The 19191-nt window shown below is 36.1% G+C and overlaps 1 protein-coding gene across 1 annotated transcript in view; it reads right to left on the reverse strand.

Annotated features, from left to right (window-relative positions):
- PCDH9 (protocadherin 9) overlaps nt 1-19191 on the reverse strand; it is a 1071425-nt gene that overhangs the window by 656298 nt on the left and 395936 nt on the right. Inside the window, exon 3 of the mRNA XM_061133585.1 lies at nt 18913-19014. Within this exon, the coding sequence (XP_060989568.1) occupies nt 18913-19014 (102 nt within the window). The remainder of the gene's footprint in view (nt 1-18912; nt 19015-19191) is intronic.

Below are 19191 nucleotides of genomic sequence, written 5' to 3' on the forward strand. Positions count from 1 at the left end.
ATATCCTTGCACTCTGTTGCTGCCTCTCTCAATAAATCTTTAGTGTCAGAAGATTATTTCTGGTTTACAAATTCGTATCAGCAATGCAACTGATTTAAATCTATCCCTTCTACCACTTTTCAGCCTATGGGCTAGCATTAGGTATGAAAATATCTCTCTTCTGATAGTACCTTCCCTGTACCACAATGTACCCTACTTTTTCCATCCTTTGCCCCTCACTCTGCTGTTTCATTTGTCTACACTGTACTCCTCCCACAAGATTCTTTCCTGACTAGCGCTCTGGTCTCCTGACAGCATATTTTACTATTTTCTTTTTTTTTTTTTTTTCAATGTCTCCTTTATTTATTTATTTTTTTTCCAGTGGGTTTTGTCATACATTGATATGAATCAGCCATAGATTTACACATATTCCCCATCCCGATCCCCCCTCCCACCTCCCTCTCCACCCGATTCCTCTGGGTCTTCCCAGTGCACTATTTTCTGATGCTATACTCAACTCGCACGTCTCCCATGAGCCATTCTTTGAAATGTCAGCCTCAGTTTATCTCACCCTCCACTCATCTTCCACTATATGTGCCCCATCACAGCAGAGAGTTCAAACCAGGTTGCAGTATGTATGTGTAGGATATATCTCAACTCCTAGAAAACTTGGATATTGAGTTAAGAACTGGCTAAAATGTCTGTCCTCAAAGTGCTTAGGAAAATATCTACATATTGTAGGCAAGCAGTATGCTAACAGACATATGTTAAATTGAACATTTAAAAATATGCTTAATTAACTAGGCTTCTCTGAAGCAAATGCATCCTCTCACTTTTGAGCCATGACATTTTATAACAGCAATTTATGTTACATAATATTTCTAAGAATATACTTTCATTAAGGTCCAAGATGTTTCTTTTATTGGATATCATTTTAAAATATGAAGTTCCCGGGATCAACATTTAATGGAAAAGAAACTGGCAAGAAAGGAGAGAGAGTTCAATTAAAAATAGAGATTATGCATTTATATTGCCAAACCAGTCAATATTCCAATTCACTAGCTGATATTACTGAACCCTAAGACGCTTTTAGTTATATCAAGGCTTTTTAGTCCCCTCATTGGTGAGAATAGTTCATTGCTCTTCTACAATTAATTTGAAGCATACAGGAAAAAAATGAAGGAATTGTAATAGCATAATCTGTTATAGCTTGTGATAGCAAAAGGAGATTTCTGCTGGGCTTTGAGCACCATGGACCCAGAAATAGCTTATACTTCTTTTTCATAAGTCTTCTTTATCTAAGAGCTCATTTTTATGTAAGGACATCCTGCTGGACCTTTTCCATTTCTTCCATATGTTCTATGTTCTACCATTCTAGGGTTCTCTTGGTATTATATCACACACCATTTTTTTTTCTTGGTGAAGTCCTTCAGCAGGGAAAACTTGGACATGGACTGATTTTCACATCACTTTGAAATGTTCAGCACAAACTTAAATATAAAAATCAAACCTGGTCTTCTTACTCTCTCTGTTCTGTTGATTCATTTGTTTTTGCTGGACCATTAAACTTATGAGAGGGACTAGTGTGTTCAGTTCTGTGTTTTTTAAAGTACAAAGATGTCACTGAGCCCAATCTCTGACCTGTGGTTTTCAGAGCATACATCCCAAAGTTTTTTCTCTCTCTGAGTGTTTACCAAGGGGGAGGGGAAAACTGGAAGAGAGGAAAGCGCCTCCCCCACTTGTGCATCCACAAAACATAAGCGGAATGAAAATCAGAGAGAGGTCTATGAGAATGCATCCAGGACCACATACATGTTCCCCAGTGTCCACAGCTGCGACCTCCACTCTGAACCTCCGGGGTCTTGATTCTAAGTGGCTGTGAAAAGCCTCTGAGGGGTCTGTGTTAGTGAGAGACCATGAAAGCTGCCATCCCCAGCTGAGTGCGTCTCTGTTCAAATTGGGCTTATGCCCAGTTTGAACAGAGAATCAGTTACTTCCCTTGTTTCTAAGGGCACATTTCTCTATACTTCCTCATGTGCAGGGGTGAACTGGAAACAATAATATTCATTTATAAAATAAATCATAGTGTTAATTATTATAAATGAATGTTTGTAAATACCTAAACAGCACTGCGATATGGAAGTGTATGGGTATCTGAAGAGCCAGGCATTCTGGCCTCTTCTTAAGAAAGTACATATTTATTAGAAATTATTTAACATTCAGGAGCTACAATCTTTAAATTCTATAGTGACACTTAGTATCTGGATATTCTCTGGTTTATGCATCCTGAGATACATATAGCCCTGTGATAGTATTGCTATCTTTATTCAGTGTAATCTTAAGGTAATTGAATATCCTCTGCTTCTGCTATTTCTTCTATCCTGTGTGCTATCTTCCTTTCTTTCTAACTCACCCAACAAATATAGTAATACATGCACAAGCACACACACACACACACACACACACACACACCATAATTCTGAACAATTCCTTAAATTATTCCAGAAATTTTTCTAGGCAATGCTTTGTTTTCGGAATTTGTTGCTTTGGAACTCCAGCACCAAATTCACAGCCTGGACCATGCCGTGTATTAGTGGATGTCTGGGCAGACATCCAATAAAGCTGAGTAGCTCTGTATCATTAGTGGGATGATGGTATTTCAGCTCCTCTTCCTTTCATTCTTCTTTAGTTTACTATCAGTACCACTGAGCTTAATGAACCAAACTGCCTGCTCATGCATTAAAAACAGAGAAGCACATTCTGCCACAGGAAAAAAAAAATGCTATGTTCTACTTTCTATAGCAAGGAGATCTGACCTGTCAATGCTAAAGGAAATCAGTCCTGAATAATCGTTGGAAGGACTGATGCTGAAGCTGAAACTCCAATACTTTGTCCACCTGATGTGAAGAACTGACCAATTGGAAAAGACCCTGATTCTGGGAAAGATTGAAAGTGGGAGGAGAAGGGGATGACAGAGGATGAGATGGTTGGATGGCATCACTGATACAATGGACATGAGTTTGAGTAGGCTCCAGGAGTTAGTAATGGACAGGGAGGCCTGGTGTGCTGCAGTCTATGGGGTCGTAAAGAGTGGGACAGGACTGAGTGACAGAACTGAACTGAACTTTCTACAGCAGACACTTAAACACACATAAAGTAGGAAAGGAAGTGTAAGAACATTTTTATAATGAGGAGATGTTAATGAAACCATTTGAAATGTTCAAATATAGAATGTACTGATTTGTAAACTGTGGAGTGCCTTCACAATTAGCATACATTCATCATAATGTATAATCATTGATTAATATTAGTACTAGCTACTGTAATACTTTGGTACTAGTTATATTAATATTAATATACTCATTATTAATAAACTGTCAGTGGTGGCCATTGTGTAAAATGATACTAGAGAATATTACCTAGATTTTGCATTTGAATCATTATTTCACATTGTCTCTGGGATTTTAAGGAGATACTGACTTAGAAGTAAAAGGATACTTGTACTGCTAAAACTACTAAAATCCCTAATCATAAAATCAAAAGGTTCTTTTTAAATACAAGAATGTGTAAAGTTTTTATTATAGTGGACCTAAAAGTCATAATACTGCTTTTAAATAAAGGAGTGATTTTATACCTCATGTGGCTAAAGTGATACATAAATGATATGGGAGGTACTCTGAAATTTGGCCCCATATTTTGTGGTATTGAAATCACTCTGACATGTCAAATTGCAATGATATGGTTTTACTGAACTGTTTGCAAACATTTCTGGCTGTTAAAATAATTCATTTTGCTCACTTGCATCTCTGTGAGAGGAAGGTGCAAGAAAAGCTACCCAGGGTTGTCATTCTCATCAACTGTGTGTTCACCTAATTCAGCTCTGCTGCACACACCAGAAATGGACATTTGAATCACAAGTGATTTTTGAAGAGAGAGACAGGCCTTGGAAGACTATGGGTGTTTGATAGCAGCCACGACAAAGGAACCACAAGGCAGGTTCAGAGGGAGAAGGCGGAGAATGGGAAAGATAAAATGAAACTGTCTGGCAATCTTACTTCATTCTTGAAGTAAACTTATTTTTCTCTCCATTTCCTTAACAAGAAATGCACTGCATGGTGTTTATGAGTTTTTTTTTCAACACTTAGAACCTCTTAAAAGCAGTCAGGGCTACTCCTTATGAAAGCTGTGACTTTCCCACAATAATTTTCTGTAATTGTGCCAAAGAGCTAAAAATAAAAAAAAATTACATAAGAAGTTTTGCCACAGTGATAATCACAAGCTCAGTTTCAGAACTGAGTCATCATCTTCACGTTTTAGGAGGATAGATCCAGGTTAGAAAATTCGCTGATTGCCTTGATCCTGCTTGTGCTCTTTGAAATATAGTCTACGGTATGGCTATCAATAACTGCTAGGAACTCTGGCCATAATCGAGTAGAAAGCTGTAAAGTACTATTGTATTGAGAAAGTAAATGCAGTAAGAACCACAACAGGCTGAGGTTTATTGAGAAAGTCCTGATTACTGTGCAGGCTGAGTACCTCTGATCCGGGGCCAAGGCTGCACAAAGTAGTTACAGAATTTATCGACTCTTATTTAAACTAAATGTATATCTAGTTCTCTCCATTTTATTTCTCTTCATCATGCAGCATAACACAATTTTTTGGTTTATCAGTAAACTTCTGTCTCTCCCATCCTTTAAGTCATTTGTCACACTTCTCAAGGTCACAAGGGAGCCTCATAAAGGAAATATTTGTGTTGATTGATTGTTTCTGTGATGCTTTGCCTACTGGTGCTACTAAATGAGCCTTTTGTATTTTCAATGAAGTAACTAAAGAATAGGGAGAGGGACTAGAGAATTCTGTTAACAAGATACACATGGCATGCTATTCCCTAGAGATTCTGGGTCCCTGCATCCTCAGGCCCTTGTCCTTTATACCCTGATGAAAATGAGAACTTTGCCCTCTAAACACCACTACAAGGGAAGTAGATACCCTCTGATTCTGGAATTAAAGCATTCAGAAGCATTTGTTGCTGTCATAGTTGTTTAGTCAATAGGTCATATTTGATTCTTCACAACCCCATAGACTGCAACATGACAAGCTCCTCTGATTCTACTATCTCCCAGAGTTTGCTCAAATTTATGTCCACTGAGTCAATGATGGAGAAGGCAATGGCAACCCACTTCAGTACTCTTGCCTGGAAAATCCCATGGATGGAGGAGCCTGGTAGGCTACAGTCCACTGGGTTGCTAAGAGTCGGACACGACTGAGCAACTTCACTTTCAATTTTCACTTTCATGCATTGGAGAAGGAAATGGCAACCCACTCCAGTGTTCTTGCCTGGAGAATCCCAGGGATGGGGGAGCCTGGTGGGCTGCCGTCTATGGGGTCACAAAGAGTTGGACACGACTGAAGCGACTTGGCAGCAGCAGCAGCACATGTATCGATGTGAGATTTGGACTATAAAGAAAGCTGAGCACTGAAGAATTGATGTTTTTGAACTGTGGTGATGGAGAAGACTCTTGAGAGTCCCTTGGATTGCAAGGAGATCCAACCAGTCAATTCTAAAGGAAATCAGTCCTGAATATTCATTTGAAGGACTGATGTTGAAGCTGAAACTACAATACTTTCGCCACCTGATGTAAAGAACTGACTAATTTGAAAAGACCCTAATGCTGGGAAAGATTGAAGGTGGGAGGAGAAGGGGATGACAGAGGATGAGATGGTTGGATGGCATCACCGACTCAGTGGACATGAGTTTGAGTAAACTCCGGGAGTTGGTGATGGACAGGGAGGCCTGGTGTGCTGGAGTCCATGGGGGTCACATGACTGAGTGACTGAGCTGAACTGATTGATCATATCTGCACATGACTACAGGAAAAGGCATAGCTTTGACCACAGGGACCTTTGTTGGCAAGTAATGTCTCTGCTTTTCAATACGCTATCCAGATTTGTCATGGTTTTCTTTCAGGAGCCAACATAGAAGAGACTCTCTTCTTTTTCTTATACCATACTTCTGCATTCTGAGAAAGAAACAAAGTTCAGTCCTGAGATAATTTTTACCATAACTATGTACGTCAGTTGTTGAAAGAATGGGACAATTATTTCAATTCTATGAAGCTAAAATAATGTGTGTGGAATAACGTCTGGATAGACCAGTGTATTGATTTTATTCAAGTATATTCCTCTAGGTGTCAGCTCTTTGCATTTCTTAACAGTTTAGAAAACTGAAAGATATGCAAGCAAACATTTTGTCTATAGCTTCTATGCTTTGTATGTATGTTTTGCTATCTCTGTTTTGTGTTTCTGAGCAAAGACATGATACCAGGAATATAAGAAGTTTGGTTTGGTTTAGTCGCTAAGTTGTGTCTGAGTCTTGTGACCCCATGAACTGTAACCTGCCATGCTTCTCTGTCCATTAGATTTTCCAGGCAAGAATACTGGAGTTGGTTGCCATTTCCTTCTCCATAATAATTTTACTAAGTATTATTTAATTAATGAGAGATGTTAGATGATCCATACATAAAAGAGAAAAGGATCCATTCCCTGTGATGTTATAATCTCTGTTTTCCCTTTATCTGTGACATCATGATCTTACCTTTCTCAATCCACATCAATAATGACATTTCCCACTGCTGTATTTTTTTTTAATTTCAGATTTATTGAGCACGCAGTCAATTTGCATATAAAGAAATGAGCCCTTTTAGGAGTAGAGCTCTATGAGTTTGGACAAATACACACAGTCGTGGATACCCTTACATTCCTCTCAGCTTGACTAACTTTTAGACAGATTGCTTTCTACCTCTAGGTTCTGACCTCCCTTTTCCTAGAGCATATACTTAACAGACCGTGTTTTGAAAAGGCAGAGGAATCAGAGATCAAATTGCCAACAACAGTTGGATTATCAAAAAACCAAAAGAGCTCCAGTAAAACATCTATTCTGCTCTATTGACTATGCCGAAGCCTTTGACTGTGTGGACCACAACAAACTGTGGGATATTCTGAAAGAGATGGGAATACCAGACCACCTGACCTCCCTCATGAGAAACCTGTATGCAGGTCAGGAAGCAACAGTTAGAACTGGACATGGAACAACAGACTGGTTCCAAATAGGAAAAGGAGTACCTCAAGGCTGTATATTGTCACCCTGCTTATTTAACTTATATGCAGAGTACATCATGAGAAATTCTGGGCTGGAGGAAGCACAAGTTGGAGTCAAGATTGCCGGGAGAAATATCAATAACCTCTGATATGCAGATGACACCACACTTATGGCAGAAAGCGAAGAGGAAGTAAAGAGACTCTTGATGAAGGTGAAAGAGGAGAGTGGAAAAACTTGCTTAAAACTCAACATTCAGAAAACTAAGATCATGACATCCAGTCTCATCAATTCATGACAAATAGATGGGGAAACAATGGAAACAGTGACAGACTTCTTTTTTTCTTGGACTCCAAAATCACTGCATATGGTGAATGGAGTCATGAAATTAAAAGACACTTGCTCCTTGGAAGAAAAGATATGACAAACCTAGGCAGCATACTAAAAAGCAGAGACATCCTTTTGCTGACAAATGTTCATCTAGTCAAAGCTCTGGTTTTTCCGGTAGCCATGTAAGGATGTGAGAACAGGACTATAAAGAAAGCTGAGTGCTGAAGAATTGATGCTTTTGAACTGTGGTGTTGGAGAAGACTCTTGAGAGTCCCTTGGGCTGCAAGGAGATCAAACTAATTAATCATTTCAACATAGTGGTGAGTTGAGGCTTTACTTACTTGTAAAATAGAAACTAAGGACATAATTTTATTTTATTTTTATTTTTTAAAAATTATTAGCAGAAATGGAAAAAAGACATCACACTTCTGATAAGACACAAGCATCTCCTTAAAAAAAAAAAAAAGACACATTAGAATGAGCAACAATTATAAACAGTAAAAAACAACCTCAGTAAAATACCCTTCAAATTTTGTTTTTGAATGGATGTTCATTTGAAAAATATGCTAGACATATTTCGTTAAAGATTTTTGTCTAAAAACCAAGAGAGAACAAGATTTCCTAAAAAGAATTCTTACATTTTTTATAACAAGTGTATAAACAATACACAAAAGCAGGCACACTTTTGACATCACATTTTTTGTTTTCTATGCATATTGTTTTAAAAAATGGAAGTACTTAAATTTCAAGAGTCTCTATTTTAACATCAGAAAATCAATTTGAGCATATAGTATCATTTATGATTTAAACCAGTGTTTATCAAAATGAGTTACATGAAAAATAATATTGATAGCTTTCTTTGAGTATGATTTTATAGTCAAATTATTTTACCAGTGAACAGGTTAAATAAATATAAATAGATTCATTTAGTTTAATTTGGTTAAGTGCATTTATGCATTAATCCTACTATCAATCACAAAAGGAGTTATTGAGAGGGGAACTTTTTAAACTCATTCATCTTACCCATTCTTTTTACAAGGGACATTTAATAGGACAATGATCCAAGAGACACACATTAATATATTCTGACCTAAGATTGGGATTTGGGAGAGATAGACAATGAGGTGAAAAAGTGTTGGATTATTCAATGAGTCTGGGTGCTGACCTCAAATGTGGATTGGCCAGATATCCAATCTTTGTCAGAAGCATTAGAGCAGTGGCTAAGAGAACAACCTATAGATTTAGAGTCTTGATTCATTGGCAAAGATCTTATGTCTGGGGAAGATTGAAGCCAGAAAGAGAAGAGGGTGACAGAGGATGAGATGTTTGGATGGTATCACTGACTCAATGGACATGAACTTGGGCAAACTCCAGGAGATGGTGAGGGACAGGGAAGCCTAGTGTGCTGCAGTCCATGGGCTCACAAAATGTGCGACAAAACTTGGCAACTGAACAGCATAGCCTTTTAGGATTCTCAGGTGGCGCTAGTGGTAAAGAACCTGTCTGCCCATGCAGGAGACCCAAGAGATGTGGGTTTGATCTCTAGGTCAGGAAGATCCCCTGGAGGAGGACATGGCAATCACACCAGTATTCTGGCCTGGAGAATCCCAAGGACAGAGGAGCCTGGCAGGCTACAGTCCCTGGGGCCCAAAGAGGTGGAAATGACTCTGCAACTAATAGTTTCACTTCCTAGAATATAATATTAATATTTATAAAATATATAAATCCAGTGAAAACATCAAAAAATTCACTTTGAGTTTGAAATATCTTTGATTATCATAATTTATTAAACTTACGTCATGATTTAGAGCATATTTGTAAATCCTATAATGTATACATACAATTAAGCTTGTTTTAAAAAAAAATATTAGCCATCTTTTACAAAAATCATTATTCTGGTGGATGTATGGAAATTAGAATGAGGTTTATATAATATGAAATGCTTTTATGAAAAATATTTATGTAATTAGTTGATGTGTACTTCTAAAAATAGATATTTTGACTATTAGATTTCCAAATCCTTGCAAGAGTAGTTGAAAAGTGATTTCGCAATTCATAATCAATAGTGAACGAAATAAATTTTATTCACCGTTAATTCAATATAAGTACTCTTTTCTAAAAAGAAGCTATCACTTAGTTCTCTACCATTTTCATTTATAGTCTCCACTCTCATATGTTTGCTTTACTATTACTCCTCTCCCTATGTCTTTAATATCCTGAGATACTTAACATCCCAATTAATTATTTATAGTCATGTACTCTATAGGAGTTAAATATGGGGTTTCTGGCAGGCATAGGCATCCAGAGATATGCAGAGCCTTCTGACAACTCCATGTATCCCTATTACTCCTAGAAGCAAATGGTGAGCTGCATTAATCACAAGAACATAGAACTTCAGTTGATTTAAAATGGACTATAAGGCAGCTGTATCTTTCTCTCATTCCCACAGTCTGATGTCATTTACTATCATTTTATGTGTGGCTCCCAGTCTGATCCAACTGATGTTGAGCTATACCTTTTATATTGTACATTTTGGTTGTTTTGTTATGTCTTCAGGCCCCTTCAGTGGAAAGCCACTATGGCTGTCATTTGTCTGAAAGGCTCTTCCCCTCTCTCTTTGTAACTCCATTCTCTCCATGAACAGCAGCTCCACAACTGTCATTCTGAATGGCAAAGATGCCTGGCCGATCCGCCTAGGCCTGCGGCACACAGGGGGTCTTCAAACAACTGATTAAGGGGAGCGGGGCCACAGAAAGGTTTACTGCTGTCTGTCAAGCCTGCGCTCACCGCTGGCTCCATCAGCAAATCTGTCAGATGCAGCTCTTCCTGTGAATAAAGCCGAGCCCACTTCTCTGGTGAAGAAGGAATTGGCAGAAAGTATTTAATAAAAAATAAAAGAAAGTGATAGTCATCCTTTATACAGGGTTAAGTTATTGAAAAACATATTGAGCTGGTGGAAAATTTGATAACTGATTTATACCTGTTACTGGAATACAAGGAACCCAGCTGAAAATGTCTCCATAAATTTCCAGTGGAGAAAATTTATAAGGCCACCTACAGTGTTCAAGTATATTTAGTTAGCCTTTGGAATATACTGCTAATAAGGGGCTATTAAATATTGCATATAAAATCTGATTTACATGCCCATATATAAATGCAACCCTACATCAGATTTATTATATATTGTAATGACACATATACATTCAGCTATTGTGTACATACAGATATTACACATAAACTATGTTTAAAAAATCCAGATCTCTAAGAATATATGTAAATATACATATACGATTTCAAAATAAAGTCTCTAGCAGTTGTAAAGCCAACTATTTTGAAAATACACTGAGAAATAGTATATAGCCATTGTTGTTCTTATTAACTAAAAATGTACATTGATACTACACTGATTAAGAATGTGAAGTTTGGTAGCTACTATCCTCCTGAATTTCAAACCAGGATGAGGTCTTAATAGTGGAGTCAGGAAAATAAGAGAACTAATCAGTGGAATTTTTCTCAAACATTTTTTGTCTTCTAACATTGGCCCTTCACATGCAGACTACTTAAGAAATGTTTTCATTTTTCCACCACCACACATTACACTATTCCTGATCATTCACCTGGCAGACTCCCTCAAGTATTATGTTAATGTTATATTTTTCATCTACTAGTTTAAATTGCTCCTGCTACATGATTTCTTTAATCTTGAATATATTTAGTATTGCTTAGAATTCATGGTAACTTACTGAATACAAATATTTTCCCTGGACTGTAATGTATAAGACACAAAGAATCATGTTCGTGTGCTCAACATAACTCTGTCTTTGTTATATTTACTAGATAAATACTTTGGAAGTAAAAAGAGAGGGAAGAAGAGAAGGAGGGAGACAAAGAGAAAGGAAAGAAGGAAGGGTTAATTTATGACTCATGGATTGGTTTCATCATGATTATGGAAAAGACCTATAAGGGGAAGATGAATAATTTGTTTCTTCTTCAAAGAATAATCTCAATATTATGCTTGTGGACACGAAAAGAAGGAATGTCTATTTCTCAGGGAATGCATTCATGGCCTCATTTAAAAAATTAAATCAATCCACATTAGAATGCACAGATAAGTAGTACAGGTTTGGTCAATTATGTGTGCTATTGTATTTACCTATATCTCTGCTGCTACTGCTATTGTATTTACCTGTATCTCTAATACCTCTTAAATTTTTTCAAGCATAAATTTAATAGTGAGAAATAAAAACAGTTCACATTTTGCAGAAAATATTATTATACACAGGCATTAAAGATAAATGCATACAGTGTCTATATACTACTGTACCATACATTCTTTGAATTCTTGGTGAAGTGAAGTGAAAGTCAGTTAAGTCCGATTCTTTGTGACCTCCAGGCCAGAATAATGGAGTGGGTTAGCCTTTCCTTCTCCAGGGGATCTTCCCAACCCAAAGATCAAATCCACGTCTCCCACATTGCAGGCAGATTCTTTACTAGCTGAGCCACAAGGGAAACCCAAGAGTACTGGAATGGGTAGCTTATCTCTTCTCCAGTGGATCTTCCCAACCCAGGAAATGAACCAGGGTCTCCTGCATTGCAGGAAGATTCTTTACCAACTGAGCTAACAGAGAAATCCCTGAATTCTTGGTAATTTGTTTCAAATCTATATATGCTTAGTTAGAAGCTAATGAGGGCTTAAACATTTTTAATGAATTATTTAAGGAAAATTTAATCTATATAATATAAATTGCCTATGATGGATACATACACAGCAGAGTTTCCCATCAGTCATTATGTGCATGTGTGCTAAGTCACTTCAGTCTTGTCTGACTCTGAGACCCTGTGGGCTATAGCCTTTTGGATTCCTCTGTCCATGGGATTCGCCAGTCATTACAAAGATTCCTGAATAATGTTTAGAATGGTGGTCAGTAATGATACCCTAATTTTCTAGGAATTTTTTGCAAGGTCAATCTCATATGAAATGGCATGTAGAAAACTTTGACCTTTCTCAGTTGGACATGTGAGAACTGAATTCTAACAGTGATCCATGATGTGTAATTTTTTATTACTTCACTCCAGTGAAGATTTAGGTTCTTCGTGAGAAAAGGAAGAAAAAGGGACTATGTCCTTTAGTGAGTGGCCTAGAGTTGCCATTCAGCATGCTTTCTGTACCAGTTGTTAGATATGCAAAGCCTCATAGTAAGTGGCTGAGTGTAACATACTTTTCAATATATTACATTATTTACTACACTATTTTTCTATATTACATTATTATATTACAGTATTTACTATATTACTAAGTGTAATATAGTTTTTCATCATTTTTATTAACAGCATTTTGGAAAGCAATTCTATATGTTACTAAATATATCATTTTTTTTACTATTAACAATCATTCCTAAAATACATCTGTATGTAGTGTGTGGATGCATGTATGCATGTGTGTGTGTGTGTGTATGTGTGTGTACACGTGTGTGTGTGTGTGTATGCATGTAAGTGTATATACGTGCTTCCCAGGTTGCACTAGTAGTAAAGAACCCACCTGCCAATGCATGAAACAAAAGTAATGTGAGTTCCATCCCTGGGTCAGGAAGATCCTCTGGATGAGGGCATGGCAACTCACTCCAGTGTTCTTACCTAGAGAATCCGCATGGACAGGGGAGCCTGACAGACAACAGTCCACAGGGTCACAAAGAGTCAGACACAACTGAAGCAATTTAGCATGTATGCACACGTGTATATATATGTATATATCATGTATGCATCTTTAAATATTTTCTAGTTTTTGGATTTTAGGATAGGCTGTTCTTACAAAGAAATAAAATAAAAGTAAACCGGCTTGTGAATTTAGTACAACTAGTGAAACTCTATTAGTTGCAATATTCTTTGCTACTTACAGATATTATAGCATTAAAAAAAATTACTAAATGATACCTATTATTTTCATTTAAGAGCTAATATCAACTACAATACTTATTCTAAGTACTAGACACAATTATTGGAAAGTAAATGTGCTTGGTAACACGACTATATAATACACCAGCAACAGGAAAATGCAAGTTCATAGTTTAAAAGATGCTTGCTCCTTGGAAGGAAAGCTCTGAGAAACCTAGATAGCAACTTAAAAAGCAAAGGCAGCACTTTGATGACAAAGGGCCATACAGTCAAAGCTATGGTTTTTCCAGTAGTCATATACAGATGTGAGAGTTGGACCATAAAGAAGGCTGAGCTCTGAAGAGCTGATGTTTTTGAACTGTGGTGTTGGAGAAGACTCTTGAGAGTCCCTTGGACTGCAAGGAGATTAAACCAGTCAGTCCTAAAGGAAATCAGCCCTGAATATTCACTGGAAGGACTAATGTTGAAGCTCCAACACTTTAGCCACCTGATGAGAAGAGCCAACTCAATAGAAAAGACCCTGATGCTGGGGAAGATTGAAGGCAAAAGGAGAAGGGGGCAGCAGAAGATGAGGTAGTTAAGTAGCATTACAGACTCAATGGACATGGTTTTGAGCAAACTCCAGGATATAGTGGAGGACACTGGAGCTTGGCATGCTTCAGTCCATGGGGCTGCAAACAGTCGGACATGACTGAACAACAACAGTAAAGATTAATATTCACCTATTAAATCTTACTTAACTAGATTCAGACTATTAACTTAATAGTCTGAATCTGCTAAGTTAGTTGAATAAGGGTAATTGTGTTAAGTACAAAAAGAGAAAAGGAAAGAGCAAGACCTAGACAGCATATTAAAAAGCAGAGACACTACTTTGTCAATAAAGGTCTGTCTAGTCAAGGCTATGGTTTTTCCAGTGGTCATGTATGGATGTGAGAGTTGGACTATAAAGAAAGCTGAGTGCCGAAGAATTGATGCTTTTGAACTGTGGTGTTGGAGAAGACTCTTAGAGTCCTTTGGACTGCAAGGAGATCCAACCAGTCCATCTTAAACGAGATCAGTCCTGGTTGTTCATTGAAAGGACTGATATTGAAGCTGAAAGTCCAATACTTTGGCCACCTGATCTGAAGAACTGACTCATTTGAAAAGACCCTGATGTTGGGAAAGATTGAGGGCCGTAGGAAAAAGGATGACAGAGGATGAGATGGTTGGATGGCATCACTGACTCAATGGACATGATTTTGGGTAAACTCTGGGAGTTGGTGATGGACAGGGAGGCCTGGTGTGCTGCAGTCCATGGGGTGGCAAAGAGTTGGATGTGACTGAGCGACTTAACTGAATTGAACTGGAGGAATACTGTCCTAAGGCTATGAATGTGAAATGTAATATGTGGTAATAGTTTAATATATTGTAGTTCTGTTACCACATGCTCCACTCACTCTCCGTTTGATGTTTTGTTTTTAAATTTTTCCATCAAATCACACACTGGATTGTTTGTGAAACCAATCATATATAACTTCTATGAACTTCTGAATCCAGCAAAACTTGTCTTATAAATTTACCTAAAGGGTCAAAAATATTTCCCTTATCAAGATGGTTTTCCCAATCTTGGTCTATAGATTTATAGCAGTGGTCCATCCTGGGATATCTTAATCAACCATCTGCACCCATGAATTTCACACTTGTGATAGCTGCCACATTTCTAAAGTCTGGCAGCTAAAGTTCACACATTTTAAAACTCTTCCACCAATCTTCCTAACTCTTAGAGCTAAGATTTTCATCTGACATTGATTTTTGGATTTCTTTGCTACAAGAGAAAAAAGTCTTATCTCAAAAATTCATACACTGAACACTAGACCATTTTGTAAAAAATACTTTAGCTCAAGCATCAAAAACAGTGACAGGGAGCATCTACTCATACTGAGATGCAGTCTTGTGTGAATTCCAATAACTAGGAGACATTTTCCTACAGATTGCACGGTACAGACACTGAGAGTTCTATCTGTTTATGTTTAATGCAGTTTACTGGGAAAAGGGAATTGAGTATAATAAAGGGAAATAGCAATAAAATTTATAGATCAAAGATGCTTTGCAAGGGTAATATGCATTTATGGCATGAAAACAAGGTACACTTTTTTTTTTTTTTTTTGGCCTCTATTTTAACCATTATGGTGCTCTGTGTTTAAGATGACAGAGGCTTGACAAGAAGATAAAACTTAAACATGACAGTTTGTTTAAATTCCACACCTTACTTGAAATCTAATGTTGGAACTATTTTCTTTGACACTTGGCTTGGGAAAATTTTATGCGGCTTGAAGATAGCTATTAGATCACTCGAGGATCAGAAAATCTGGATCTAATTCTAGTGCTTATCTCTAGCTAGTTCTGTGACCCAGGGCAAGCTATTCCATCTTTCTAGTCTTCAAATTATGCTTCAGTAACATAAATACATAAATGTGATGATTCTTAACAGTCAAATATCTTGTGATTTTCTTTTTATTTTCTTGACACTATCACAGGGTAATTACCTTGAAGTTCCTAAAATCTTTCTGGTTTGGTTTACTGCATTTTCACTTATTACTATTTGTGTGATTTTGAGAAAAATTACATAACCTCTGTGTGTCTCAGTGGCCACATCTGTAAAAAGGTAATGATAATAATAGAACCTACCTGGGATTGTTGTCAGGATTAAATGAACTATATCTTAATAATTCTAATATGAAAATTTCTTGTATTTCAACATGTATATATTAAGGAGGACACACATTAAAAATCATAAATTAAAATTCATTAGCATTTAATTAATAGCCATTTTTCCCTAGTGGTACATAAAATCATAGCATGTTTTATACTCAGAAATAGATGAAATTTTGTAATACATATGGAATGCTTAGAATAATGCCTGGAATAAAAATTGTCCAATAGCTGATATTAAAATTTCTCTGTACATAATAATTGTTATATCTAAATTAAGAAGGATAATTTAAGTGTGATTAAAATCTTGCTAGTCATATCAGCCTTGGCTTTATTTTGTATCTAATGTCATAGTATAAATTTAATAATTTCATCCAGATAAATAAACATGGATTGACATAAAATATTTTTACTTGAATGAGTAGATATGATACAAATTTTTACCTGAATGAGTAGATATGATACAAATTTTTACTTGAATGAGTAGACATGATACAAATGAGTAGATGTGACACATTTTTATGATAAGAAGAGCAAATATGCCATTTTTTTACTTAAGTAAGTTGATTAAGAAGGGAAAATATAAATTTTTAGGAAATTGAAAATTAAGAATATATTTATGCTTACATAAGCTTAGCTCAGTATTCAATACGAAGAAAAATAACAGCATAGTGCATGCACCAACTTTGTACATCATAATTGCCTTTAGTTATAAACTCTCAGCTTTGATTTTTGGAGTCATAATATAAATCTACATCATAATTCTGAGTTTCATTTTTTCTTGGCAATGTTCCTTAGAAATTTAGTCTAGTAAACTCTATATAAACTGTGTTCCTGTGATTTAGAATGTATAAAATATCTAGGGAAGAAAAAAAAGTCTGGTTCATAGAAAATTATTTTAATTATAGCTCATTTATTTTCAACACAAAAGTAAGAAAAGTGTTCAATTAATGATTTCTCTATTTCACTCTCTTGGGAAATCCTAGAGGTCTCTGGGGGATATGGATTCTTTACTCAAAAAAGGCAGAAATGAAAATGATATAAAAATGAATATAATTCTTAGGAATTTAAAATTGGATTTTGATGGGTTTGAATATCTGAATTAAAGATTTACATGAGCGTTTATTAATGAAACACTTTTTCTTCAATAGAGTAATTGGGTTATTATTGGATGAAATAAGGGTGTGTAATGGCACAAACCCCTGTGTTCTAGACCCATAACACATAGTGATGAGGAACAAAGGGTTTAAAATTACAGTTCTCTCAACTGTCAAATGATTAAGATTTTGGAGAAAGAAAGATAAAGAAAATAAAAGTAAAATGGGAGAAGACTGTATTCTGTAGTTTAGAAGAATGTTGCTAAATACAGGGAGGAAGAATTAGAGGATAAGCTTCTCCAAATGTCACTTTGTCCACTTCAGTTAATGGTATGTCCAAAAAGAAGTTGCTTGTTCAATCAAATTTATATTAACCAAAGTAGTTTCTCTGAACTACGTTATACCTGGGACTTTGACAATGATATATCCCTTCAGTTGGCAAAAACGCTGTACTACTAACAATAATCAAAGCATTTTCAATACATTTAAGGAAATAGAGGGAAAAAAAACAACAAAATCTATCTTCAGCGAGAAAATACAATAAACACAAACACACCAGAACACACATACATTTATACCAATACATATGATCTATCAATCCATCATCTTTTACATCTATGATAGGGGAAAATAGGTGAAACAAATATGTGTGCATTAATGTTAAAAGTCAACTATTACAGGGCTTCCCTGCTGGCTCAGAGGTTAAAGCGTCTGCATCCAACACAGGAGACCCAGGTTTGATCCCTGGGTTGGGAAGATCCCCTGGAGAAGGAAATGGTAACCCACTCCAGTATTCTTGCCTGGAGAATCCCATGGACGGAGGAGCCTGGCAGGCTACAGTCCACGGGGTCACAAAGAATAGAGGAAAAAATACAAAATCTATCTTCAGGGAGAAAATACGATAAACACAAACACACCAGAACACACATATATTTACACCAATACATATGATCTATCAATCCATCATCTTTTACATCTATGATATGGGAAAATAGGTGAAACAAATATGTGTGCATTAATGTTAAAGTCAACTATTAAAACACAAATCATTAAAAATGTGGAACTTTTATTGTACAGTGTGAACATACTTAGCACTATTAAACTATATACTTAAAATGATTAAAATAGTAAATTTCTTGCTATGTGTTTTATATCACAATTTTTAATGAAAAATAATATACTTGCACATTCAGCCATACTAGAATCATTGATACTTAATAGCTCTCCCAAAATTAAAGATAAATAGATAAATAAAAGAATATTATATAATGAACACATTAAGAGAAAAAAGAAAAAAATGATTATTTGTATTTTTAATTCAAATATACAGGAAAATAAAGGATCAAGCTGAGGAAAAGTCATTAAAAAACTAAAAGATTAAAGAAAACTCCAATTTAACCTCTTCTTATTAAGCACCATTGCCTTCCTTGAGTATAGCAGGTGAAACAAATCAATCTTTCAACAAATGGATGTGGGCATTTTTAGCTCAACTAATAAAAATGAATTAAAAACATTTAAAAAGAAAGTTGTTCATTACTTTCTCCAAAAATTGCTAAAAAGCAACACTTTACAGTCAATGACAAGAGCACTACTGACAAGAGCACTACTTTTTATAGTTTGACTGTTACCAGAAGAGAAAAAGGTTATTCTTTCCTTTTGTTCTAACAGTTTATTTTAAATTGTTTTTAAAAGATGCTAATATAAAAATATGACCATAAAAGAAGGTCAGCAAAGAACATATTTATAAGTTAACTTAGAGTATTTAAAATCACTAGGAAAATGTAAATTGCTCAGTACCAACATGATCTCCATAGAATTATGGCATACCTCGTAATGGCCTTCTTCATTCTCCTGAATATGGAAACCCGCAGAGCTTGGACATTTCTGAGGAGTGACAGGAATATTGTCACTTTTGTTGTGTGAGTTACACTGAAAGAGATTACCAAATAATTGTGACAAACTATTCCATATTAAGAGTGTCTATTGAGAGACATGTTTGTTTGCTAAGCTTCTAATGAAGGAGGTCCCTGTCAGGGAACCTTCAAGTCAATCAGGGGTCTTCCTCAAGTACATGCATTCATATTGAGCCTTTACCAAAAAGGTAAA

The sequence above is a fragment of the Dama dama genome, chromosome 30 (genome assembly GCF_033118175.1).
Source record: "Dama dama isolate Ldn47 chromosome 30, ASM3311817v1, whole genome shotgun sequence".
NCBI classification, from domain to species: domain Eukaryota; kingdom Metazoa; phylum Chordata; class Mammalia; order Artiodactyla; family Cervidae; genus Dama; species Dama dama.